We start from the raw sequence: 27,368 nt of genomic DNA on the forward strand, positions 1-27,368 counted from the left end.
ACTTTCCCACCCACCTGCTGTTAGTTCACTCTGTTTTCTCAGTCAGTGATCTCACCCTCTGGAACCTGCCTTTTTAAATTATTATTATAGTCTCTGCTAATTCAACAGGAAACAATCATTCAACCCACCACATTTGGCAATCAGCAGCTCTCAGGACACTTTCCTTGCAATCCACAGCTATTTAAGAGATCACCTTTTCACAGTCCCTCACAGCTCAGCACATAATCTCTCATAGCTTTTTGCAGTCATTCTCTTTCCTTCTTCCTGTTAGCTCACTTGACACCTGTAGCTAGCCCTATCTGCTTGATTGCTTACTGTGCATTTTTGATATGTATTCCATTTGTTTTATAGGTAGCCAGAACCCCAATTCTTCGGTTGACTGTTCTCTGAAGTTTACATATAGCCACAGAAAAGGGATAATTAATTCAACATACCAACTTACATGCTACTTTAGTTAAGAAGCTGACTTCAGAATAGTGATTTTGATATGATATTGCTCAGCTAGTCTGGGAAAGATAGTTAATATTAACAAAAATAATTATTTCATTTGAGTTTTGGAAAAAGTAATCTAGGTGAAGGGCACACAACCTACAATCTATATGCATCCCATTTATGGTTCTTGGAACCTCTCTAGGGTGTGGGATTTATCAAAAAAAAAATTTTTTTTTTGCATTGCGGAAGTTTAAAGGGCAGAATGAAAAAGAGACAAAGTAATTTGACTCAGAAATAGGGGGCTATGAGGTAAATGTATTATGAATCAACTGGATCCAGATAATGATTTACAAACTTCTGTAAAATAATAACTATTTTGTTTTCTGAGAAAAAGGGCTTTTAACCTGGCTTCACAAAGAAGTGTTTACATTACACTAAAAGAAGCAGTATAATGGCGCTAAACACCCTCTCCATAAGAATTTTAAGCTAAGCTGCCAAACATAAAGGATGAAATAAAAAAGCACAATCAGCACACCCAAAGGTATACATAATATCAACATCCCTTCTAAATCATATTTCAGAAGAAGATAATCTCTGAAGAGACTTTCAAGTGATTTTTAAAAAAATTTGGTCTCATTAAAAATCCCCAAATGCTTATAATAACACAGACCACTTCACTTTTCTGCTGCACTACATGACCAGTTTCAACAGGTTGACACAAAACCCGCCACCATTTTTGTTTTAACTCCATATTGCTACACAAACCCTCTTCATCTGTTATATCTGTTCTACCTAAAGCTCTCCTTTCATGAGGCCCACCTCCAAAATCCTTTTCCTTTCCTCAAGTTTTTCTGTTTTTGACTCATTCCTGCCCCTTCACTATCTGCAGAGCACTGAGCAGAAGTTACATCTGCATCTCAGGGGAAATGTTCCAGATAATTTGCAAGACATCAGCAAGAGGTTTTTTTTTTTTAACCAAATTTTAATACGAAGTTATTTCTCTCCCTGCCCCCCGCCTTTATTTGGCTGAAATTAAATTCCAAGAGAGGAGTTAGGTGAGGAAATCCTGAAAGATCCGTTCAGTTCTGCTGCTCAATACAAATTCGCAGGCTTAGATTCCTTTATGTGTAAGCCTTTTGGGTCAAGGTCAGGTGTTAGATCCCACCAAATTTCTTTGCACGGCTGTTTCAGGATCGCCTTCTGACTATTAAGTCCTAACGTGCCCTTTGACAGGCATGCCAACTTGGCCGAACTCCATGGGCTTTGCTTGTGAGCAAATACGCACGACAACAGTTTCGGGCCACAAGTCTTCCGTTTCTGCTGCCTGGAAGCAATCCTTCTCAGGGAGAAGGGCCCCCGACGGATCTCCCCTCGGCATACGCTCCCCATTCCCGTCTCAACGGAGCGAAAAGCACACCTTCGCCCGAGCTCCGCCCAGATTCCCCCGCCCGGCGCCCCGCCTCCCACCCGCGATCGCGCATGGGCCCGAGAGGGCGAGCGGACGGGGGCGATTCCCCTCACACTCACCATGGTACAGATGGAGGCTATTTTGGAGACTGTCATTAGGATTTCCATCCGCGCAGCGCCATCTTCTTCTACCCAATCACAACGTCGAGCCGGGCCGGGGGAGTCCCGCCTGAGGAGGAAGAGGGCAGCCAGGCGGCGGCGGCGGCGGCGGCGGCAGCGCCACCCCCAGCTGTGTGGAGCGGAACCCACCAGGGCTCCGCCCGCCTAACGAAACGATCCGTCACAGCTCCAACCGCCGAAGGGCGAGCGGCACGCGCTAGTTACGCTCCCGTCCTGCCCGCGGGACCAACCGTCCCCTACCCGCTTTCGCTTCTTGGAGGATCCGCGCGCGCACCACTGCGCGAACCGGCCCTTCTTCCGCCCACACACACACGCGCGCGCGCCTGGGCCGCCTCTGCGGGTTGTACCCAGATTTCGCTGGCCCTCGAACTCAACCAATCAGGTTTCACCATTCGCGCACGAGCGCTCCCCCTGTCCGGTCCTGTTCTTCTAGGTCTTAGAGATACCCGGTTCCAGCTGCTGGGTCCTACTTATTGGCAACAGGGCTGCCGAAACCCCTGGAATCACGCATCAAGCTGTGCCCTGATTTGCTTGGATACGTGAACCCAGCCACGCTTTATGGCTTAATATGTTGTGGGACACGATCCAATTGCGGCTTACTTTACCATGGCTTAGCACGATGAAAGATGCCGGCCAGTAAAATTCTCACAAGGAGCACTTCTGTCAGAGCCAAACATATATTTATCCATATAGCTTTGACTATAGTCCTCTCAGTATATGGGATTTCTTGCAAGCAAAGCAGCAATACTATATAATAGCTACCTTTTCAGGGCAAATTCTTATTAATTAGCTTCATTAAACCTTCTGATTAATCAAACAGGAATACATGTATTAATATATGCATATTCATATATGTCTTTAGAAGGCAAGTTTGTGGGTGACAGGGATAGGATGTTAGCTTCAGGTAATCCTAGTTAAAGTTTAGCAATATGAAGGTTTTAAATGACATTTATACCACCTATAGTCATTGGTTTATAGCTACTGACACAGTAAAATCTAGTATATAACAATACAAAAAAATAGAGAAACTCAGCATATTTAAAATACTAAGTTTTTTTAAAAAACGTTTGGGAAATAATTATGCCTAATGTTTAAAGGATAATAGAATAAGGCAGTAGGACCATGCTTATTGTGGATTTGGAATAGTTGCGTAAATGCAAATGCTGCTTTCCTACTGCACTTCTGTCCCTCGAGGTTTTCCATTTTCCCTCCCTTCTGGAGCAGCTTTGAGTATTGTTCAGATTCTGTGATCTACAATAATGGCTAGTAATATTGTATTGAAAACAAACTTTTCTGTATACAATATACAGAACATTCTAGTGGAAAGCATGTAAAAAATGTAGAGTTTTTTAAAAAGTGAAAGTTAGATAACGCTATGGGTGGACAAGTGGAAATTATTTGGGAGGGGATGAGTTGAAGACTGAAACTTCAAAGGTGGCAATGAATTAGGTAATGCCATACAGCTCTGAATATGGCAAAAATATTTAAAAAGTTGTTTTTTTTTAATAGTGCATTTCAGGAATAATTAAAATCTAAACAGGCAAGGCTAATAGCCACTGGCAGCCCCATTCTTCTTACATTAGTTTCATCTTCTTTTGAGGCAATCCACATTTAGTTTTGCATTTGCCCAGTTCCCATATCGCAGTACCCCTATTTTCATTTCCCAACTCTCAGAAACACCATCACTGACCTTGAAACGGAAAGAACACCACATGAGGTAATGAGTGCACCCCTCAGCTCACCAAGAGGGCAAAATGCACACAAAAAAAACAGCCAACCAGTGTCTCCTTCCACATTCTTAATTCATGCCCCCCCCAAAATCTGAGATTTTACAATGGGGGGGGGGTTGCAAAGTTAGTAGGTACCTCTGTTCAATCTAGAACAGCTGAGAAATTATTTTTCTGAGAGTTTAATCTGTGGGGAGTAGAGAAAGCCTGGGAGGTTCCAACTAATAGGAAAATGGCCTGCCCAAAGCTTTAAAGAATTCTCAGTAAATTGCAGCTAAATTGGACATAAATCAGCTCAGCTGCCAAAGATGTCAGCATGGAATTAGATGGGCATGGTCTTAATCCAGGACAGCATGGGGAGGGTTTGGTTTATTTGGTTTGACTAATGAATTGTTAAACCCTCCCAGTGTGATCTGTAAATCATGGCTTATGAATTGGTGTGCTGTGAAAAACCAGCTGCTGATAATTCAACAAACCATTGTAAAGCAAACCAGCTTACTGTAGTATGTGAATAAGGTCACTGTATAAAGAAATATATTGGAATTTAGGTTGTAGACCTGTGTTGTTCTAAGCACAAAGTAGATAAAAATATTATTGAGCCCTAGTGATATATTACGAGGAAGTTCACGGTATTGTACTTTATAGAATAAATGTGCAGGGAGAGATACAATGGGAGCTTGGTTTACAGATTATAGTTTAGGCAAAAACAACACAAGATGAACGGACTGCTGATTTCCAATGTCAAAAAAGAAAATATATTGATTAAAAAGTCAACAAATAGAGGATAATATCAAGAAAAGAAAAATGAGAGCTCTTTGCAAGAAGATCAATTGTATCATAGGAAAATTTACAGTTAAGGTAGGAACTCTCAAGAGTAGTCATGCAAGAGATCTGATAAAGGCAGATGAGAAAAAAGGAAGATGAAACACTTTACAAAAAAGTATATGAAATGACAAACCATCAGGAACTAATTCTATCTAGAAAATGAAGTAAGACAAGCTAGATTAGGTTTCAAATGAGAAAGCACCAGGTAGAGATATCCACTGAACTATTTAAACTTGCAAAGAAAGAGATTAATTTATTTATCAACAAATCTATTTTTGTTAATAAAACCTATATTTGTTCTTTGTCAAATATAAAAAAGACAGGATGTTCTAAAAATTGGGGAAAGAGTATTTTTCTAACTAAAAATGGAGACACAACTGAATATACAAATCATCAAATAATTATACTAATTTCTTTTAAACAAAATTGTAGAGGAACAGAAGTTTTCCTTAAGATTTTATGAAGAAATAATAGAGGCATACATGGAGAGAGGAATGTGAAATGTACAGGCAGGTTTCCAAAAAAGACAGAGCTGAAATCAGATAATGAAATGTAATAGAGATATATTATAGAATATAAATAGAATGGTGACAAAAGGTTTAAATGCACTTTGAGATATAGCACTTTGTTATCCAAAAGTAAAGATTTTTAGATAGCTCGCTATGAAAGTAAGTGAAAATGTTAATATTAAAGACATTAAGAAAACAAAGATAATGTCATCCTATGTGATTACTGAATTTATAGCAGTTAGCAATAATTTTGGTTTTGAGGCTGTAGAAAGATGAACAGCATGCTGAAGAAATAAAGAGATTAATCTTAGAGGAAAAAAGTAATGACAATTTTAGATAAGATCATGAAGGATAAGGACATTTCAATGACAACAAGGATGCAATTGTTTTCCCAGTGGTAATGTATAATTGTGGATACTGGTCACTGAAAAGAGCAAGACAAAGAAGATAAATACCTTTGAATTTATGGATTTGAAGAGAATTACTAATTGGATATATGGACTGCAAGGAAAAAAGTATGATTGAACCAACCATTTGGACCAACCAACTGCTTCCTAGAAGTGATGATCAGCAAATATATAGTGAGAGAAATATAAGAGGAGGTCTATTGATAAGATGGAGGAAAGGTTCAAAAGATTGATGGAATGTCTTTGGAAAGGCTAACAAGCATAGAGAGCATTTGCCCATAGAATCATCAGGTGTCAACTCAACTTGATGGCACCTAGTTAATTTAAAGCATTGAGGATTTTTTAACCCTATTTGGAGGTGTCAGTAACTGAATATTATTATTGCAACTAATATTAATTTATATTCCTCCTTGCTACCCAGACTTCCACTAAGCAAAGTACGTACTGAGTTATATACTCATGTGTTTCCCCTTACATGTTATTTGAATTTCTTCAGAATATACATACTTAGGATTGTGCTATACATTCAGTAAAACTTCCTACTTTGATGCAGTGCTGATGTTTGGCATAATTTTTCCTGTGACACAAAACATGTTAGTAGTAACTTGTTCTTCTTTGCAGATTGTTCAGCCATTATTATGTTTATGCTGCAATCAATTTTTAAGCAATGCTGTCTTTGTCATCAAGAAAAGTAGAAAACAGTAATTTTGATTGGCTTCCTTTCTCACTATACTATTTCCCCTCAAAAAATCTGCCGTAGTTTTGTTCCTAATTAATGTACTTGCAGATGGTCAGCTAATTTAAACTTCCCATCTGGCTATATCCAAGGATAAAATCTGTATGGGTTATGAATACACCACTGATGATCAGATTCCATCTGTTTGAATCTTCCTCACATATCTGTACCACGAAAGCTACTGTTAAATGACAGACCATCAAAACACTGATTGGAAGGAATAGGTATTGCTTGTACAAATTCTTATTTACACCAAATAGGTCTCTAAAATATTTTAGGGAGTCACAATGAAATTGTTTAATGTGAAATGTTATTAATATGTTTCTTTCTTTGTAGTATTTTAAGGATTTTGAAATTGGCTGAAAGACATTAAGCAAAAAATATATAGCCTTTTTTTTTTTTACTTCCGTATATAAGGATAATCCTTGAATGAAGTAACAAGTTCAGTTCTCCTTCCTAAATACCCTATATAAGACAGATATGAACATTATTTCTCTATGGAAAGGAAAACTGACAAAATTAATTTGGAGTATTATTCATTTGTAAAAGCAATTCATCAACTACAGATTTACAATGAACTTTAATCAATGCTGCTCCCTGTGAAAGATATGCTCATGGACTTGCTATAAAACCAACTCAAATTTTCCAACATCATATGACCACTGAGTTGTTTAGTCAGGTGAAGCTGTTACATTTGTTAAATATCTTAATATTAGGCATGGAAACAATTGTTTAAAAGCAAGACAGTTGAGGCTACATACTCCCATGTACATTGAACTGGGAGAAAGCTTCATTGGATGATGTATATTTTTGAGTGAATACGTAAAGAGAATTAAGGTAGATCTATAACTGATTTAAACAAAACTTCAGTAAGTCAAGGCAGTGACTGATTCACAAACTGCCATAATGTGGTTTATTTTGGCTTCATATTTTAAGTGAACCCAACTATTTCATTTATATAACATGGTTTATAATTTCACATTATATATGAATCCAGGTAATAGCTTACATTAATAAGACAACTGGGTGCAATGAAATGAACAATATTCCTTTTAATATGTAACTTAAATAAATTTATGAGGTTGCAAAATATTAAGATTTCCCTAGGGACTATGATTTTTTTGTGGAACGTTCCCAATTGTGAATTTTGACAGGCATATAGAAATACAAATCTTTAATACTCTCCTCAGATTAATTTTGAAAAGAGAAGACTCCTGACACTATTTTTAAACTAGGAGTCCACCCAGCATATCAAGTTATTGCAAATTATTTAGTATCTATCTAAACACTAAATCTACTGCTAGACCCTAATTGAACTTCTGGCCAAACTTGCTGTAAAATATATGCACTGGGGATTCAAATCACACTAAGCCATCGTTTGTCAATTAAGGCATAGCAGTCTCATTCAAATTAATCCGAAGCCACAGCTTACAAGTTACCGTTGTTGGATCATGCTAGGCCAAAAACAAACTTACATTAGGGTCTGGTATATTGTGTGAATCCAGGAAAACTTCCAACTTTCAAGCTCTAAAAGCCTATATTGTATTAAGCTGGATTCACACATTACAGTACACCATACTTGACTTCGGCTCAGCATATTGCATGAATCTAGCCATTGCAATTTGCACGCCATGGTTTACAGCTAATTATGATAGAAGAAACATTCAGGTGCCAGCTTATTTAACCCAGTCTGAGAGAGCTTCAACCTAACCCACTACGCAAGAAATAGGCTGCAGAACTGCTCGCGATCGCACCCCATCCAGGCTGTCCTCAAAGCTCCACCTACTACTTACAAACACTCCGCTTTTCTTGCTCAGCCTCCTGGGGCCCTCTTAGAAAGCTGTCAAAAACAGTGCCTGCTCCAGTTCAGTATCATAACATCTAAGAAAGCCCGGAATATTTATTTTGAGGAGAATCAGATGTTCGCCTTCTTCCTGTTTTCTTTAACTTGCTGTGCGAATATTGCCAGTTTTTCGGCCAGGCATTTCGGGGAACGCTGACCACTTTCCGATCAGGCTCTTTTTGGGTACGCGGGTCCGAGCAGGCCCCCACCCTAGCCGGAAGGAAGGCACGGAGATTTCGCGAAGCCCCGCCTTCTTTCTTTTTGGCCTCCGACGCCATTTTGCGGGTACCCGCAGGAGTTTAGCTGCTCCCCTTTTTCGTCGGCTCCGGTATGCGGAGGCTCTGGTGGGAGGAAAGGAGCATCGGGGCTGATCGGGGAAGTGGGTGGAAGAAAACCTGGCTCGGCGGAACTCAGCGGGCCTGGGCAGTTTTGAAAACGTGGCTTGGCGTGGCGCGGAGGAATGAGGGCCAGGAGAGGAGCGTGCGGGGGCCGACAGGGAGGCAAGGGAGGTGAGCGGCGGGAGTGGGGGCTAGGAGGGTAGAAGAACGAGAGAAGGGCGAGTTTTGGTTTGGGCCGGAAGCGAAGTCCGGCGGGGGGGGGCGGCGGGAGGGATGGCATCCAAGCGCACGTGGCCGAGGCCCAGAGAGAGTTGTAGTTCCTGCTCTTCTTCCCCTTCGGTAGTCCGGCGTTTGGGCAGATAATGCAGTTTAGTAACTTTAGCACGTGCTTTGCATACGCGGGGCCCGGAGCACAGTCATCGCCCCCTCCGCCTTCAGGAAGTCTTGAATAGGGGGCTTGGGGAAGATCTCCTCTGCAGCTCTGGGGGTTAGAAATCTCTGTCTGCATAAACACGATCGGTGTTCTGAGTCAATTCTCAGGCATGGTAGACTTGTGTATATTTTTCTTTGAAGTGATGTCTGTGGAGTCCTTGGGGTTCTACACATATTCGCCTCTATTGGAAGTTATGTCTGTTTAATATAGGTTCCCCCAACCTGGTTCCTTCTAGATGCGTTGGGTTGTGGCTTATTTGGGAGGGCATCACTTGGAGATAAGTATTCCTCATATGCAGGGCCGTTCTAGATCTTAAGTGATCTATCACATTTTAAAATATTGGACTAAAAATGTGGAGGTACCTATGCTTGAATCAGTGATCTATTGCATTCCTTTAAGTTTAGTTATGTTCTCTTGCCAATATAAGAAGCCATTTCTTCTCTGGATTGTTCCGGGGGCGGGGGGGGAGACGTTACAAGAAGGAATGTACATAGGAAGTTATCACATTCAGAAAAGACAAAACTGAAACATTTCTAATACTGTATAATATTGTTCTAGGACATAAAGGCTCCTTCTCCTTAAGATAGAGGTTACATTTACAATCCTTTGCTTGTACTCTGATGAGATTAAATCAGAATGAACATTGCCACTTTAATTTCAGAAATATTTTGCTCCTGTTGCATTCAGTGGAATTCTAATTATTGCTACAATTCTGCTATTTATTTATACATCAAAGTAGCTACAATTAGATTACTTCAGCAAATACTTGTTTTTCTGTCTTTGAATTTTATTAAGCTTTGTCCTCTTTCAGAGTATTGAATTGGATAATTTGGGGTGGAGAGAATGAAAATTTGAACGGTGTTATCTTGAACAGATTGTGAACATTTGAGATACTTGCTTTGTAGGCTAGTTTACTCCATTCTGCCTGCTGGGTATGATAGGAGATGTAGTGCAACAAATGTCCAGGGTATCAAGTTGGGGAAGAGTGATCTAATGTTGGCTGTCACAAGCAAATCCCATGTGTATAGCACGTCCATCTTAGCTGAGTAGGCAAGAGTTTAGGTCTGATTTTACAATAGGCTTCCTCCCCGCTTTCTGAGAAAGCCATAAAATAATGCTCAGTCATGCTGGGGGTCCTTAGAATTTGACACTGTCTTAAAGGATGTTGTGTGTGAGCTGTATTTTGGCAGGGCTTGCTTATTTCACATACAAAATATTAAGCTCAATCTAATTTAACAAGACTTTCTTCACTTGCTGAAAATGGTTCTTCTGACATGAATTCTCTTGCTTGTAACCATGTGGTTAATGACAAGGAAGCATCACTATTTCAGTATTTAGTAGAAAACACTCCATTTAAATCTGTTTAACACAGTGATCTTTATATTTCTTTTTTCTGAATTATGTTGTATATTGCTTACTCTTGTAGTGATCAGTCAAGATGACAAATACAAAGGGAAAGAGGAGAGGGACACGTTATATGTTCTCAAGACCTTTTCGCAAACATGGTAAGTGATATTTGTTGAGCCAGTTAAATTTAATAAGTAGTTAGAAATAAAAGTGTTTGTTGAATCCCTACTTGTGTGAAGAGTGACCGCTGGGGTGTGAATTATATAACATGCACTATAGTTAAATGGTTACCAATATCACCTGAATGTAAAGTTCACCTTCAGGTTTGTCTGATGCCTTCAGTTGATCATTATTGAGGGAAAGAGAATTCTTCAGGAGTAATAGGGATTGGAGTATTAACATGCATAAAATTAAGTTAACTAAAATAAAAGTAATTATTGTATTTTTTTTAAAAAAATAGGTGTTGTCCCTCTTGCTACCTACATGCGTATCTATAAGAAGGGTGATATCGTTGACATTAAGGTATCTTTCTTTAAAAATTACTATCCTGAAACTAAAATTAGCTTACAGAACTCTTGTTACTTTACTAAAGTAAAAGTGTAAAACACTATAATATAAAAAGATAAACGTCTTGAAATCATTGAGTTTTCTATATGCTCTGATATCTTTTACCATATAATAACATAAAAAATACACAAAGGAGATGCAATTTTTTAATTAAAAATTGTGTGGACATAATGGAACATCTGTATTCAGATGTGCAATACTTCACTTGAGATTGGTTATAATTTTGGATCCAGAAAACACTGTAGCAATGTTTTTTCCAATATGTGTAAACTTAATCAAATGGTGTATGTTAAAATTTTGCTGAACTCTAGGTGCAAAGCCTAACTTGAATGTCTGATTTTATGATCTGTAACAATATTGTGTTACATTATTATTTTAATGCTCTGGTGCTTGATGATGACTCTCTCCTATGATTGCTTTGTAATAACCAAAGCAAATTGAACAAAACATTTCACCGGCACTGAAAGCAAACCAGAGACATTGTCTAGCTCTCCGGGAAACTTAGAACCTCAAATAAGCAAATAAAATTATATAACTGTAATAAAGATTTGATTTGATATATGGATTAGTAACCATGTGTGATTCATTGGGCTCATAAATTATACCTATACTGTTCATAATTTGGCAGCTGTATAGTAAGATTACTGGAAGATTGGGGTTTAATTAAAATGGGAAATGGTCTAATCATTCTGAGTACCTTACCTAAAGAGAAAGCAAGCTTGTTCTGGTTTGACCAGAGAAGCTTATATTGTGGGGCAGAGCAGCAGTTATATTAATGGGTTTAAGAACACAGGAATTCACTTGTAAATACTGTAATTCAATGATGCCCTTTCCCAAGAATTTCCTAATAAACTTTCCCAGCATTTTTATTTATAACTATGGTGTAACTTTCTTGTATTAACAGGGCACAGGAACAGTTCAAAAAGGCATGCCCCACAAATGTTATCATGGCAAGACAGGAAGAGTATACAACATTACTCAGCATGCTGTGGGCATTATTGTGAACAAGAAGGTTAAGTAAGTGCATTCCTTGTTATTGATGTCATTCTTGTTACTGAATATTACTGTGTTATGAATATTATTATGTCTCCCCCTTCACTTTACCAGTTAGACATTTCTTGTCTTAATTGGCCATTCGGGGGGGGTACAGCAAATATCCTTTTAAAACCCAACCAGATTATATTTAATTGGGTTGGATCCTGTCAGAGGAAACAGATGCTGACTCTCTTCTGCAACAATGTGCAGTTTGGGACTGTCAGATAACAGAGCTTTACTGACTTGATCTCAGTGATGCAGTTCTTGATCATTAAAAGAAAACACAAAAACTCTGACTCTGTCCATCTTTTTTTTTCCCTAGAGGCAAGATCCTTGCTAAGAGAATCAATGTGCGTATTGAACATATTAAGCATTCTAAGAGCAGAGACAGTTTTTTGCAGCGTGTGAAGGAAAATGAAAGGAAGAAAAAGGAAGCAAAGGAAAAGGGCACTTGGTTTGAGTTAAAACGCCAGGTAACGTTGAGAATATATCTTCAATAGTTGATGCTAAAGCAAATCTAAAGTTATTTTGAGAAACGCCTTGTATATAGCTAGGCTAAAATGCTGAGGCTTGGTTAAATTTGTAGCAAAAGAAAAATGATAGATTATCTGATTTCATATATCCCTGTCAGATCCCAGCACTAGTGAGGGCTCGTTGACATAAATTGAATATTCTGTGTTTAGTTCTTATGGTGTTTAAAAAACTTTGAAATGCTATGTGTTAGTTAAATGTTACTGCATGCCTTAATCTATTCTCTACTGTCATAACAAGCTAAATCTGAAAAAGATCAAAGGAAGCGTGGAGAGTTATAAAGAAAAATTGAGTGTTGAGTTGTCAGTCATCTACAACTAGCTTAATTTGTCAAATGTAAAAGACTATAATTTTTTTTTTTTGGTCTTTGCTGTTAAGATATGTTCCCAATTTTGAGGAAAGGCAAATGGCCTATTCAATAAGTGTGCAGTGATATAAAACCCTCTGTAAAAAAGTCTCTGATGTTTCTTGCAGTATTATTGTAACTTGTGCCTCTTTTGTATTCCTGTTTACAGCCTGCTCCTCCAAGAGAAGCTCACTTTGTTAGAACCAATGGCAAAGAGCCAGAGTTGCTGGAACCAATTCCTTATGAATTCATGGCATAGTATGTGAACAAAATAAAATACCTTGTAAGAGGATTGAAATACATGTTTGTGTATTCAAAATTATTTCTGAATTGCAAGTACTGTATTCCTGTTATTAATTATGTATGTTATAATTCAAGGCACAATTAATTATGGGCAGAAACTACCTAAGAGGCAGCTATTTTTCTGTGAACCATGAATTATTGTCTCTGCAGTCTTCCTAGGTAGACCAGACAGGAAACATGACCAGATGAGCTAATTCTACTTTACTGTAAGGCTATATTAACAGAATCTTGCAAGTCTGATAGTACAAATCTCCTGCCATCTCTCTTACTGCCTGAGAAGTTAGCGAGGTTCCTTTCTGAGTCTTTTTCTCTGTCCATTATGCAGCTGCAGGCTATGCCCTCTCTTATCTGATCATCTCTCCCTTCCCATCTCCCAAGGTCATTTCCATATACCATTAAAGTCTGTTAGCAGCCTGCGATTAGTTTTTTTAATAGATATATATAAAACATGTATTCTTACCAGTAGTCCCCAGTACTGTACCTTCTGAATCAAAAATACATTAGAGATAGAAAATACTGGAAATATATATCCAAAGAATCTGAGGTTTGTATAAACATGCCTGTCTCCTGTTTAAATTGTTTCTGATGTACAGCAAATTTCTCAAATTCTTGTCTTGGATTTCTAGTAAAGTATGTGTTACTCTCCAGTCTTGGTGATTTGTCACAATGGCTTTCTGTTGTTCACAAGAGCTTTTAAAAATATTTTCCCCTCTTTCCTCCACCTCATCTTCACCCCCATCAAGATTGGCCCACCACTGTCAGGGGATCCCAGTAGTAAGAATTAGGGATATGTGTTGACCCTAAGATTCAGATCACAAGTAATAATTTGACTGAAGAACTACCAAATTGAAGACTGTCCAGTTGTATTCTGTTCTCAAAGGTGTCCGCCCATTAAAAGCTTCATACCCCTCATTGATAAACATTGAAAGCCCACAAGCAACTCTAGGGGTTTTTTTGTGCCTGTGATTAGCAGGCACAAAAAACCCTGAGAAAGTGAAGCCTGCCCAGTTCAAGGAAAAATGTGGATAAGATCTCTGTAATGTAAGTTAGAAAGTGTGGTTAGGAATTAGTAGTCAAGAAATCATGTGCATCTGTTACACTTGATGTCAAATGTGACAGCGTTGTTTGATAGGCCATTTGGGGACGGACATTCAAGAAGATTCCTCTCCTTTGTGGTAACGTATTGAGACAAACTAAGCCAAAGCCTTCATGATAGCTAAAAAACGTGTGGCAGCACCTAATGGATTTTCACAAATCTCAAAATTAACCAAAGCTGGTTAGTAGTTTAATGTGAGACCCTCCCAGGAAATGTTAGTATGGAGACTAGACTGGGAAGCCAAAAATATACCCAGAAGAAGGCCTCTGTTATGGCTGACAAAGGACTTAGGTAATTTTATAAAGTTGAGCTCAATTTGAAGTCTCTGTATAGTTAAACTACACATGTGTTTGCCCTGATTCATGCTGCATACAATAATGTGTGAATCCGCTGATTATGCCTTAGTGATTTGTATGTAAACCAGGCATTTTGCACTAGTTTCTGTACACTCAGAGGAAGGAACCGCAGAAGACATTCAGATCCCACATTCTATATTTCAAAGATGAAAATGAAAAGAGGCAAAGGAAGCTTTTTCAGAAGGGGGAAGAAGAATATAGAAAGTCCCTTGATCCTGGGTGATTACATGGCCACATCCTTGCAATTTTACTAGCAACAATGCAGAAATGGTTTGACATTGCCCTCTGCCAGACTGTAAACTATAAAATTTATAACACAATCCTCTTCACACAAATTTCAGCTTTCCTTTATTTCTATTGCATAAGACCTGGGAAAGGTTTCTGATCTTGAATCTTATTTTGTTGAAATCAGGCAAGCTTCATTCAGTATGAAGTTTGCCAGATTTCAGACAAAATAAATGCAGGTGTTTTGTGCTTGGTGCCTTTAAATTATGGTATTTTGATGGCCTTTACAAATTACTACTTGACAATTTGATGCAACTTTTAGGGGAATAAACCTGCTGAGTTTAAAATGAATGAGTTTTGAAGCAGGCTTTAAAGTCTGAGGGTTTGCTTAGTTGGTTTGGGTTTTTTGAGCAGGTAGGAGAATGTCAGAACAGCATAGAAGTGATATAATCCCACAATAGTTCAAAGGTTTAAATACAGTGAAAAAATGGAAAATCTCATTTTCAGAGGGTGGGGAAAGAAGTGCTTTTTTCCTTCTCTTCCTCCTCCTTAAATATGTGTTTATACAATTTGTAAGAAAACTATATGCATCATAATTGTGTCTAGGAAATAAAACATGAAAGATTTTGGAAGTTACAAGAAATGGTAATATATTACATTTTAATCAATGGGCAACCAAGCCACAAAAAATGCAGTACTAAGGAGTGATGGTAAATGTTCTTGATAAGGTTGTGCATAATGCTTGGTGTTACTCATGGTTTATGGAGTATGCCACAACTCACTGGGTTTTATTCAGTACAAAGTCATAAACTGTGGTTCAGAAACCACGATGACTGGGTTCACCCAAAATTTTAAGCCCAAATCAAATAAACTGAATTATGTATTCAGTATGTTGTGTGAACCAGGACGCTAACCAAGATCATGAAGGCTTGTATTTGGTTTATTTCAGATGAACTCTGTTTCAGTTAGGACAACTGATCAGTTTCAAGATTTGCCTTTGATGTACACCCATGATTTAGATATAAGGATTCGAGGAATTTCTGTCTGCTTTGCCATGTGGTAACAAATGCCACAGAATTGTTTGAGTTATGGGTAGAGGGGTCCAAGTGTTCATTCTGGAGCCACAGATCTATTAAGATACCATTGCACCTTTCCCAACAATAGCATTTTTCAGTAAGACTGATCTGGTTGGAATTGGAATATCAGCAGAAGTATCCAGAAGTTGCTTGAGATGTCTTTTTCTGAATTGCTAAAATTGGCATGAATCATTAGTGAAAATTGGGGGAGCACAGTGGCGACTGCAAAGAAGCTGTAAGGGAGCCTTGCAGGAGAACTTCATTTGCTATGATTAGTCATTGAACAATGTCATGTTTTGTAACGTTGAGAGTGTACTTTGTCACTTGCAGGCTTTTGTCTCTGTACGAATATTCCTTTTGTATTCTTCACTGAACTTCATATTTTCACATCTTTTTTTAATGTTTCTGTATCTTCACAGGCCCCTCCTTATTTGTTCCTATTGTATATTTCATCTCATTTTGTATCAGCTCTTACTCTCACCCCCACATCTGTCACTTAACTCCTTTTTCTGAGTTTGAGTCATTGTTCTTTCTCATACAACAGCTAGCTAATTTTGTTAGTTCAAAACAGCAATAGAAGAAAAGGCAGTTTTCCCTGGGCTATGCATGTTTCAGGAATATCTATTTACAGAGGCAGCTGCTGAGATCAAGTAGGGGAGACTAAATAAGCCAAAGGTATTTGTAAAATAGAACAGCTTTTCTCAGGGAACAACAAGGTTTTACAATCTAAACTTAGTGTATAGAATTGGCTTCCTTCTTAGATATATTATTTGGTGGTGGTTAGAGCAAAATTAACTGAGCTCCTGCAATGCTAGCATGATGCAGTATATCTGATCTGTGCAAAGGCTGTGTTCATATAGCACACCAAGCCTTGGGTTGCTTAACCAGAGTTCACCAATTAAGCCGTGATTTACTGAGCTTGGACAACATTCATGTACATTAAGCCAAATTTAAACAAACCGCATCATGGCTTCATGTGATGCGTCTATGTTGATGATTTAAGTAAGATATTTCTGTACCACCTTTGTATTGGAAACTTCTGACATAAAATTCAGTAAAAGATTGCAAAATGGCCATCTGACTTTAATCTTTGGTAACAAGCTATATTGAATCTGCTTGCTGAGAGTAGTTTCTGCAGAGGCAAGTGGGTGCTGACTAAACTGAGAAAAGGATGATAATTCATAAGCGCCCATCTGTCTCTTGAACTAATCTCTCACAGCTAGAGTACTTCTCTCACAGCTAGAGCGAGGCAATAATTTTTTGTCTTCGATCGATTGGAACAACAGGAGATATTTTATCTTTTTTGTAAGCCTTGACTAAATGGATCCTATACTTTGGTGTTTGAAGTGCGACTTGAAAGAGCAGTAGAGAAAAAAAAAAAGTTGTGTTATCTTCTGCAAGGCAATGCAAGGCACAGCCTCCATAGTGGTTGGATTGAGCATTATTGATGGATGTGAGAATACCTCGACTATGGATTTTGTAGTATTTTTAAAATATTTTTATTCTTAAATTGTTTTTGAATTGCTTTGGTGTTTTTATATTGTTTTTAATTGTGTGTGGGCCACCCAGAGTCATATATTTGAGATGGGTGGCTACATAAATTGATGTGATTAATAAATATGAAAGTTATGTATAAAATCAGTATCAAACTATGTGGCTCAGACCTTTCTGCCATGGTACAGAAGTGGGTCAGTGTCCTGTGGTTGGGCAGTCCAAATGCTTTTGGGAATAGTGATCAAAATTTCTTTTTCTTTTGCTGTAAAAAGCTTTTTTGGGTTGGAGGCATTAAAACCTCTTTCTTCTACAATATGGCTGTTTCTCTCCTGGTATTGTTATACTACTGCTAGGAGCAATAACAAAATAGTAATCTAATTCTGACCAACCATAAAAAAGTAGATTGCAGAGAGAGCAACTAATGGTTGTATATCGGTCACCCACTTGTGAGTTAAAGGCTTTTCCCCCACCAGATTATGTACCAATGTATTAGTTTTTATATAATATACACAGTCTTCCCTCCTGTATTTTTTCTTCACAAGAACCTGGTAAAATAAGTCGACTTCTAGTTAGCTTGTGTGGTCAACACCTAACTATTATACTGGCTCTCAGTCCAATAAAAGAAATTGCTTTTGAAATATTTTTCAAAGAAGACGGTTTTGGTGAAATACTCACGTGGAAATGTGGAGTTCTTATATTACACCACACCTTGTGTTACAAGATTACCCTTCTCACATTGTATGAGAATATTTGATTTTTCATTGTCACTTATTTGTTCAGGAATCCAGAGTTTCTCTGAATTTCCGTACTTCAATTAAATCCCAAGGGAAAATGTAAGAGAATGCTTCCCATTAGGCGCTCTTACAGCTTAGGAAATGAGGGCAACCAATGATGCCTCAGGATAATGTGTATATACTAACGGATAGTACCTTCTGCTACTCCAAAAATAAGAGTCAGCTCAATTGGGGGGGGAAAAAGTCACTAAAGGAAATTAATAAGATCCTCTGAAGCCCTGAGAGAATAAGACAGAAAAACAGATGCCTCTTTTTCAGGGGAAGAATTTTTTAAAGAAATTGTAATATGGATTTTGGCATAGCATTAGGGTAGCTTTGCTATGAATAAGGCATGTAAAGGCAAAAAGTATAATCTATTCCCAAGTGGAAAAAAAGCCTTTGTTAAGATAATCAACCACAGTAGACAGGCATAAGCTTGGCCTTTCCATGCTGTCTGGGGAATTCTGGGAGTTGAAGTCACCACATCTTAAAGTTGCCAAGGTCGAGAAACACTGCCATAGGCTACCATTGTTTCTTTCGTCTACCCAGAAAACACTCTGCAACCATTTTATAACAATGTCTAAATAACAAATTGGAATAATGAAACTTAAAACCACAGCGTGCAGTAGATTCATTGCTGGCTCTGCTTTTGGGCCAGACACACTGGAACTAGGTGACTGAGCAGTTAAGAGCATGAACCAGTAGGAAGCCCTGATTTCAGGTTTAGGAAGGAACACAATAATTGGAGATGGTCTGAAGGTGGTAGAAAGAGGAAGCAGAGCCAGGAGAACAAAGGAAAGAGCAGTGGGATGGCACATGAGCATGAAAAGTGGACATGATGGGATTACCCCAAATATTTTAGCTGTTCTCATATTCTGTGCCAGATGAGCAGACCCTAAAACTAAACATCCATGAAATGCTGGTTGTACAGTAATCCTACTGTATTTTGCAATCATGCTCTGCAAAAAGTGGCCCTTGGGCTGAAAAAGGTTGTTATACTTCTGATTTAGTCCAGTGAAAATTGGGCATGCTTAGTGGCCATGAAGTATTAATTGCTGGGAGAATAAACCAAAGAGGGGGAAATGGCTTGGAGAGCCCTAGAAGAGGACTTGGCTTACTCATTAGAATCTGGAATGTGAGCACTTCATACTGCATTCTGTTGAACAGTTTTCTTGTTTCTCTCGAAAGGTCCCCCCCCCATTTCTCTGCCAGCTGCTAATACATCCCACATTTGTGGCCTACTATCATAATTTCCATAGCCAAAACACTGAGTTCATACTAGAACAGAACAATTTAGAATGGGAGCATGGATTTTCTCCATGACGATCTGTCCCTAACCTGGTCCTTCAGGTCTTCCAATGCTGCACCCATCACCATTGTAACAGAGTCCATCCACCTTGCTGCTGGTTGTCCTCTATTTTTATTCAATATCATCAAGATTTTCAAACTTCCATAGCCCCCTGAAGCTTCTGTCAGAGGGGGAGTCAAGATAATGCAGTGCATTGGACAGAAGAATAATATTTCAGACAGATCTAATCATTATTGTTATCAAAAGCTTCGAGGGACACCCCGTTTGAGGGATGGCAACACAGTTTAGAGGGTTTCCCAGGACCCCCAAATTATATATTGTTTTCTTTTAAAAATTGCCCAAATCTTCTGAGATTTCAGTATCCCCACCTGAAATATTTCAAGATTTTGGATGAAGATGCCAAAACCTTGTAAGATTTCTGCCATTGTTCAGAATCGCATGTACAGTATTTCAGAAAACTCTCCTTTAGATTTATTTAATTAATTATTTTCTTGGTTTTCCTCTTGAATTTTCCTTTGTAAAGCAACGTTTTAAACATAAGCAATTAAAAAAATGTTATCCTTATGAACCTCTTTTAGATTTGCCCCTTTTTCAGGTTTGTCCTTTTATTTTTTCCAAGAAAATGTGGTCATTGTCACTATAGATCACCTATAATATTCCTGCAGGTCACCAGCCATCTCAGGATGACAAGCTGGGGATCACAGAAAGAGAAGGGCAGCTAGGGGACAGGCACAGTTACTTCTCTTGATAAAATCCTGTGACTGTAACCAGATGCGCGGATTCCCTGTTTTGTCACCGATGGGAAAGAGGGTCTACCATTTGAAAGCTGGCAGTGGAGGTGAAAGACGAAAACTTTCTAGGCATGATGAGCTACTAGCTGCGACTACCTTAGACATCAAATCAAAGGCTGAACAGGAAGAGGATAATATAACTCCAGGACATTAGATGTAGATCCAGCTGAAAGCACCACAGTCCACAAACTAGCCGAAACCCACCCTAATTTAATTGAAACATGCATTGCTTTAAAAATTAAGGGACAATTACAGAATGAATTTTTGGTTCAGTTGTTTCATCATAATTATCCAAGAGGGATGAAGACATTGTTTTTGTTTTCATTAGAATTTTAGGCTAATTAAGAAAGTAAATGTTTTAGGAAGAGCTTCTGTACGTCACAGGTTAAAGGAAAGGCTGGAAGGCAAAAGAGGTAAAAAGGAATTTGTTCCCGAGGGTTAGGTGTTTGTGGAGGTCCTGTTGAGTTTTTTTTTTTTTTAATTACTGATGTAGTTTCTTTAGTTACACTTTTTAAATACTATAAGCTGCCCAGAGTCTTTTTGGAGTTGGGTGGCCTCAAAATCCAGTACAAAAATAAACCTAGGAAACTGTTAAGATATCAGTACGCCCACTCCTCATTTAGTGGCTGCCTCGGTTAGTGACCATTTGCAAATATGATGTAATAAACAGTAATAATTATTTTCTGACCAATGCATACATTTACAATCAAATTTTGTGTGCCTGACAACAATGCATGCCAGAGTGAGAGTAATGGTGGTGTGGTTGTACAAGAGAACTTTATTTGAATGAGACAGCAGCAACCAGTGATCTTTGCAGCATGTCTCTCTCTCTCTCTCTCTCTCTCTCTCTCTCATGTGTTCACTTAGTGACCATTCCACTTAACAACCTGGTTATTGGAACAGAAGTCAGTCACTAAACAAAAAGTGGGTGTAAGGTGATGTCTGTGTGCCCTTGTTAAAACACTACCCTGGACAACTGCGTGGGGACCTCAGGCTGTAAGCACAAAGGTTACTTCAGGCAAAAGGAATGCCAGATGCAGCCTTCTCTGTTAGACACTAACAGCATAGGATTGGCTGGATTTCACACAGTACTAGTCTTTAAACCATGTTTTGCAAGCCATAAAGGCTATGTTCATGCAATGCATATATTATGACTTAGCATGTGTGAACCTGACCACTGCTACTCTTCTTTGGGGCTGCTCTCTTCAGAATTTTTGAATGAGAACACAATCTCTTCAGAGAGACTCCAAGCCAAAGAAACTCCTATTTTATAAATTCTAGGACAACATGGACATCTGGGCCAGATTTTAATGGCAATTTTCTCTCCCCATCAGATACTTCCCCACACCATTTCAAAGGCAGGAAATCAGACTCTGTGGTCATGCTGGGATGCAAAGAAGTGACAAGCAGCAGAAAATGCAGTTGTGTTTCCCAGCTTCAATCAACTGGAGTGTTACGCATGTCTTTTGAGTAAAGCAATCTTGGAGTGTGTGTCAGGTGGGATATATTTTGCGGAAATGACTGCCATGTGGCAGCATAAAAGGGCAAATGCCCTGCCAGTGTGAGAAAAAGGTCAGCATCTCTGAACATGCAAAAGCCCATAGATTCGAGAAGGTGCCAGCAATGACTCTAGGCTACCACTGTACAGGATCGATGGACTCACAATGAAGACGACATGACCTGGGACACTTTGTGCATCATATCACAACCAGCATTCCAGGTTGTAACAGCTCAGTCAGCCTAACTTGTGATATCAGTTCACCTGATACCACAATCAGCAATAACTCAACTACAAGCAGCGTTTTTAAATAATTTTTTAATTATTCATGTCATTTCTCTTCCAGTCGGTTGTATTCTTTATATGTTGGGCTTTTTTTTAAGTGTAAGCCACCCAGAGTCATTTAGGAGTCAGGTGGTCTATAAATACAGTGTTGATGAATCTTTTATTATAAAGGACAGTCCTTTATTTCAGAATAATCTTTAGGTTTGTTTATTTCTCGAAAACTCACTTTTGTCCTTTATTTTGGTCACTTAACTTTTACTGTACAAAGGGTACCACTTAATGCACAGTCTTTCACATTCGTGTGAAAAATATGGAAATTGAATTGTCTTTTTTAAAATCAGTTTACATACAGTATACTGTTTTGTTTTAGATATTTTTATTAGAATATGTATTTTTGTATTTCTTGGTTTTGCTCTTGAATTTTCCTTTGTAAGGCAAAGTTACAACATAAACAATTATTTTTTTTAATCCTTATGAACCTCTTTCAGATTTTCCAAGAAAATATGGTCACTATATTAAATTAATAAATAAACAGGGGTTGCCCCACCCCAGTATAAATGTTCGAATCCATTTGATAATATGCTTTTTGGTAATAGGTGCTAGAAAAATGCTTCTGTGAATGGCCTGCCATTTTTCTCATCGTAGCAAGATTCTCCTTGCGTGAATACATTACTGTGCTTTTAATTGGTGTACAAATGGCATTCTGAGTAACCTCTCTTCCCTCCACACATACACACCCCAGGGCCTTTTAAAGCTATGCATACTATTGTTTCCATGGCAATTACAGTATTTGCAAAGTTAATGTACAGCCACTGCCAGGCACTCTAACCTTTGTAGGGATGTTGACTTCACTGTATTCAGTTAGGCTCTTACTGCTATAGAATTCGTATATTACAATAATGAAAAAAAAAATAGGGAAAAGATGCAAAGGAAAGGTTTTTAAGATTACCCGGGTGACACATCTCTGCACGAGGCGAAAGACATTCTTTTTATAAAACACGGAAGAGTCATACTAAAGCGCGCTATACCTTCTCTCCTTTTCTTAAGATCGGAGGGAATCGAAGACGGAAAACACCGTTTCCGTGATGTCGCCATAGCCAAGCAATAGAACACGTGAACAAAACGGGTCCATTTCACGCCCAAAGCTTCATTCGGAAGTACTCAAGCGATTATGTGAACTGGGTAGCGGTGCTGACTACAAGGGAGAACCTACACGGGCTATATCTATATCTATATCTATATCTATATCTATAAATAGGGTGACTGTATATATCCTTCGAAAAAACACCACCCATTTCACAATAATGGAAAAGGAAAGGATAAAGTGGCAAGGGAAAAATAACTGGTGTCTTTCGGAGTAGGCTTGCCAATCGAGTGTCACTCACCCTCTCCTGCCCCCACCGGAAGCCAGCTAAAATAAAATAAAGCCCGGCTTTTGCAAATGCACTGGTGAAATCCTTCTGCAAGCGGTTATTGCTGCCCCCATAAATCAGCCGCCCGCCACCCCATGACCAACCCCGGCTACTTCCATTGTGTAGCGCTGCTGGCGCTCAGACCCGGCGAGTGCGTAGAGCCCGCCGCCCTTGTGCGTACGCAGCCCCGGGCCTTCCCAAATAGGGGAGGGGGCGGAGGTGGCGCTTTGTCGCACTTGGGCTGACTTTAAAAGCGCCGCGCGCTCCGCGGCTCCCCAGCAGCGCTTCGCTGGGATGCTGCCCCGGCTCCTCGTCTGCGCGCTTTGAGAGCAGAGGGGCAAACGCTCCTGCCGCCGCCGCCGCCGATCCCGGACTCTTTTTCTCTGTGGAGCTGGGGGGCCCGCCTTTCCCATGCGGTTCTCGTCGGTCATGTCCCAAAATTATCTCTTAGCGCCCATCCAAGAATGCCCCTCCGATTTCCTCGTCAAGGATGTGAAACTGGCGGTGCTCGGAACGGGGGGCGTGGGGAAGAGCGGTAAGTGCCGAGGAAGCGAGACCCAGCTGCTGGCGCGGGGGGGGGGAGCGAAGGGGGCAAGGAAGGGTCGCGCGCCGTGATTAGGATCGGGGCACGCGGGCAGGGGACGGAGGAGGAAAAATGGTGGCTCAGAAATAATAAAAGAATGATGCTCTGTGGAAAGCATGGAAGCCGGGGAGGGGTAGGAGGATTTTTGGGGGGGGGGACCCTGATATGTGAAATTTTGCCTGCCTTTCCCATCGGAATGCCCTCCAGATATGGAGGAATGCAACGCCCATCAGCTAGGATGCCGGTGGAAACCCAGCGGTCTGGAAGGGCTTAGGGATGGGCAAATGGGAGCCGTGAACTGCTTGGGTGGATTAAAGAGTTCGTCTTCAAGCAGGACATAAATTAGTCTTGGGTTAAGCAGAACATTCCCGCACTCGTCCACAGGCATCAGAGCTCTCTTGTTTGGCTTCCTAACCCAGATGCCGTACCCCAAGTCACCTTCCCCGGGTCACCTCCCTGGGAAGCCATGCTGTTTGCTAGAAATGGTGAAGTGGCTTGATTAGTCTTTCCCTAGCTGTCTTCATTTAACAGACCAAAGGTTCTTTCTCTTTTCAGCCATGATTGTACGCTTCCTCACCAAAAGGTTTATTGGAGACTATGAACCCAACACTGGTGAGTTTTCTTCTTAAGAATTTTCCCTTCACACAAGCCAGCTGTGAGGTTTGCATGAGGGCAGCATCTACAAAGGAATCTGCTTTGACCCCTTCCGTTAGGGGCTGTGAGAGTCATTCTAGGGAAACCTGGGAGTGTAGGTGTTTTTCCACCTAGCCCTCCTAGAAAGGAGAAGGAAGAAGAAACAAGGCCCAGAAATCTATCTGTTACCAGCTAGCTAAAGCTTCAGAATCCCATTCTGAAGCTTAGCCTTACCATTACACTGCACTGATCTTTCTGTCCAAATTGGGAGGCGACTTTCTGGTGGCTGGGGGCTGCACTTAATGTTTTGAGGGTTGGTCAAGAGCCATAGCAGGTAGAACAGTGATACTAGGATTTTCCTTCCCTTCCCCAAGATTTGGGTGGAATCTGGGAAATTTTCTTGTTCATATCTTTAATTAGTTAACCCTCTTCTAAGGTTTACACCAGTTTTCAGATGTTCCACATCTCAAAACGGGGAGCAATTAAACCAATACAATTGTTGGCAAGCTTAGTCATAGGTGGGTTTGAGGGCCTCAATCAGCATTGAGTTGCTGGGCTTCCCACCTCTGGGGTGTGGTATGCCAACATGAAGGAGACTAGCAGTTGTCCTGTTTCTCTGGTTATCTCCTACTACCAACATAAGCGCCAGTTTACCATTCCCTTTCATGTTCATTTTTCCAGGGAATCTCTATTCAAGACTTGTTCATATAGATGGTGATCAAATTTTCCTGCGGATCCAAGATACACCAGGATATATTGAGGTACAAAATAATCCTAAAATACATTGGTTCTGATGACCAAATGGGATTTGCTATCTCTGTGCTGCAGAAGCACAGTGTGCTGTAGTCAAGCTATTGTAGCATAGTATTTGCACATTTGTTTATTGAATTTGCTCATTGCTGCAAATTACTTCCATAAAGGAAAAAACAAATATAGGAAGAAACTGATTAGGCTTTTATTATGCAATCATCCTGCCTCATTTATTCAGTATTTCCTGCTGCTTAAAGCAGCATTACACTGTTAAAGCAATATTTCCTACTGCTTTAACAAACAACTAGGGAGTCAAGTAGCTTTTGTCAGTTAGTTCTCAGAACTTTCAGTCTGAAGTATCCCATAAATTGGGATTTCCAGTCAACTCAGGATATAATTTGCAAACAAACATCCTAGGCATGTTAGAAAGAAATCCCACAGTGATTAAAGTACCATATCCCAGGTCAACCTTCCTAGGACTGCAGACCCTGGAATATCTTACCTCTTCTCAGGCCATTTAAAATGTGTGGCTTAATATGTACGAAGCTCCTGTGCTCTCTGCAAGAAATGCTTGCATTTTGTTGGAGCATAAATAGGAATTATAGTTATACATAGTTTTAGTTAGTGCTGGAAGCATCTGGTGTAGAAGAAATGCACTTGACCTTTTAATGATTCATTTGGGATTAAGTGTGAGCACTCACAAGAGCATTATTTCTTTTGATGCTTCAAGGCTGTTGCACCCAGTAATCCAAAGTAGATAAAGAATATGGTACTTCTGGATTGTATTAGGATGGTCAGGGTTGAAAGCTGAATAGCTCAACTGTGAGACAAGCTTCTTTATTGAAACTATGGTTGCAATTGAAACCCTTTCTGTTCTTTATAAATGCTTGTAAATAACCCATTTCTTCCTTTCAGGTCCAAGAAGACTTACCACAGATGCTGGATTCGCTTTCTGGTTGTCTCAAGTGGGCAGATGGTTTTCTTTTAGTCTATTCAATTACAGACCATCATAGCTACCAGTTCATTCGGCCGCTTTTTCAACACATCCAGAAGATTCGCCCTGACTCTAAAATCCCAGTCATCATTGTAGGGAACAAAGGGGATTTGATGCATTCCCGACAGGTTGCAGCAAATGATGGCCTACAGTTGGCCAATGAACTGGGTGCTGTGTTCCTAGAAGTCTCGACGAGTGATAATTATCAAGGTGTATGTGATGTCTTTCAATACCTGTGTAAAGAAGTTAGCAAACAGCACAGTTGTGGCAGTCGAGACAAAAGGAGATCATCCATCATTCCACGTCCCAAATCACCAAACGTGCAAGACCTCAAGAGACGTTTCAAACAGGCTCTTTCATCCAAAGTGAAATAGACTTGAAATGGCCTTTTGATCAAAACTGTTTTATTAATTACACGTTTATAAGAAGATTTTATTTTTGTACTGATGCTGTTGATGTCTATCTAGATGAAAATACACAACTTCCTTGGAATTACTTTCATATGAATTTTTCCTCCTCCCCCACCTTCTATACTGAATTGCAACAAAATAAAATTTTAAAAAAAAGATTGAACTCAAAGCTTTATTTCTGTTCCATAGAGATTTTATGTTTAAATAAGGGAAGAAAACTATTTATTTACTAAATTTATATCCCAGCTTTTCTCTAGGAGCTCAAGGCAGCTTACATGGGGCTCTCTCTTTCAATAGTAACCAAATTAGGTCACTCAGTGAGTTTCCATAGTTGACTGATTAGAACGTGGGTCTTCCTCTTTCTTCAATGCTTTAACTGCTCCAATTAAACTTGTGTCAAATTTTGATAATCCCAAAATGTAGGATTTAGTATTTCAGTTTCACTGGATAGCCAGTAGGATTTATTTCTCTCTCTCATCCTATTCAAAAATACGTTTATAACTCATTTATTTTGACTGATTATACTTTAACTAAGATGCTTCCTCCCTATGTAGAAAGAAATGGCAACATGACTTGTTTTGCCAAATGTTCTAATGGGACCTCTGAATGTAACCCCTAGCTGTCCTTGGGTAATTGTGAAAAAGCTAAGCAAGATTGCAAGATTGCACTTGGACAGAAAAAACCAGGATAACCCAGGGCTGTCTATGAATCTGGGGA

At 39.4% G+C, this 27,368-nt stretch overlaps 3 protein-coding genes and 2 non-coding genes across 10 annotated transcripts in view; 4 read left to right on the forward strand and 1 right to left on the reverse strand.

Moving 5' to 3' along the window:
* USP12 (ubiquitin specific peptidase 12) overlaps positions 1–2,379 on the reverse strand; it is a 58,785-nt gene extending 56,406 nt beyond the window's left edge. For 5 of the 6 annotated variants that reach the window (XR_015796106.1, XR_015796109.1, XR_015796107.1 and 2 more), the window contains exon 1: positions 1,718–1,843. Coding sequence is in view for 2 of the 6 variants with exons in the window: in XM_088140687.1 (XP_087996813.1) it covers positions 1,718–1,810 (93 nt within the window). In the remaining 4 variants the exon portion in view is untranslated. Of the gene's footprint in view, positions 1–1,717; positions 1,844–1,959 lie in introns of those variants that run through there. The other variant, XM_088140688.1, reaches the window with a different exon arrangement.
* A 5,861-nt stretch (positions 2,380–8,240) lies between these two features.
* On the forward strand, positions 8,241–12,965 carry RPL21 (ribosomal protein L21). The gene is made up of 6 exons (XM_007441211.3): positions 8,241–8,394; positions 10,264–10,342; positions 10,645–10,706; positions 11,656–11,768; positions 12,109–12,259; positions 12,833–12,965. The coding sequence occupies exons 2-6, from the start codon at positions 10,276–10,278 to the stop codon at positions 12,920–12,922; spliced, it is 483 nt and encodes a 160-aa protein (XP_007441273.1). The 5' UTR covers positions 8,241–8,394; positions 10,264–10,275; the 3' UTR covers positions 12,923–12,965.
* On the forward strand, positions 11,139–11,220 carry LOC112542368 (small nucleolar RNA SNORD102). The gene has a single exon (XR_003086145.1). It is a non-coding gene; the product is annotated as a small nucleolar RNA SNORD102 (small nucleolar RNA).
* LOC112542369 (small nucleolar RNA SNORA27) lies at positions 11,837–11,968 on the forward strand. Its single transcript, XR_003086146.1, has one exon. It is a non-coding gene; the product is annotated as a small nucleolar RNA SNORA27 (small nucleolar RNA).
* An 8,458-nt stretch (positions 12,966–21,423) lies between the features above and the next one.
* RASL11A (RAS like family 11 member A) lies at positions 21,424–26,805 on the forward strand. The gene is made up of 5 exons (XM_007441210.3): positions 21,424–21,583; positions 22,917–23,816; positions 24,420–24,476; positions 25,179–25,258; positions 26,163–26,805. The coding sequence occupies exons 2-5, from the start codon at positions 23,693–23,695 to the stop codon at positions 26,613–26,615; spliced, it is 714 nt and encodes a 237-aa protein (XP_007441272.3). The 5' UTR covers positions 21,424–21,583; positions 22,917–23,692; the 3' UTR covers positions 26,616–26,805.
* The last annotated feature ends 563 nt before the right edge of the window (positions 26,806–27,368 follow it).

The sequence above is a fragment of the Python bivittatus genome, unplaced genomic scaffold, assembly GCF_059951505.1.
Source record: "Python bivittatus isolate LINGU-HERP-01145 unplaced genomic scaffold, Pbiv_v1 ctg000340_np1212, whole genome shotgun sequence".
NCBI classification, from domain to species: domain Eukaryota; kingdom Metazoa; phylum Chordata; class Lepidosauria; order Squamata; family Pythonidae; genus Python; species Python bivittatus.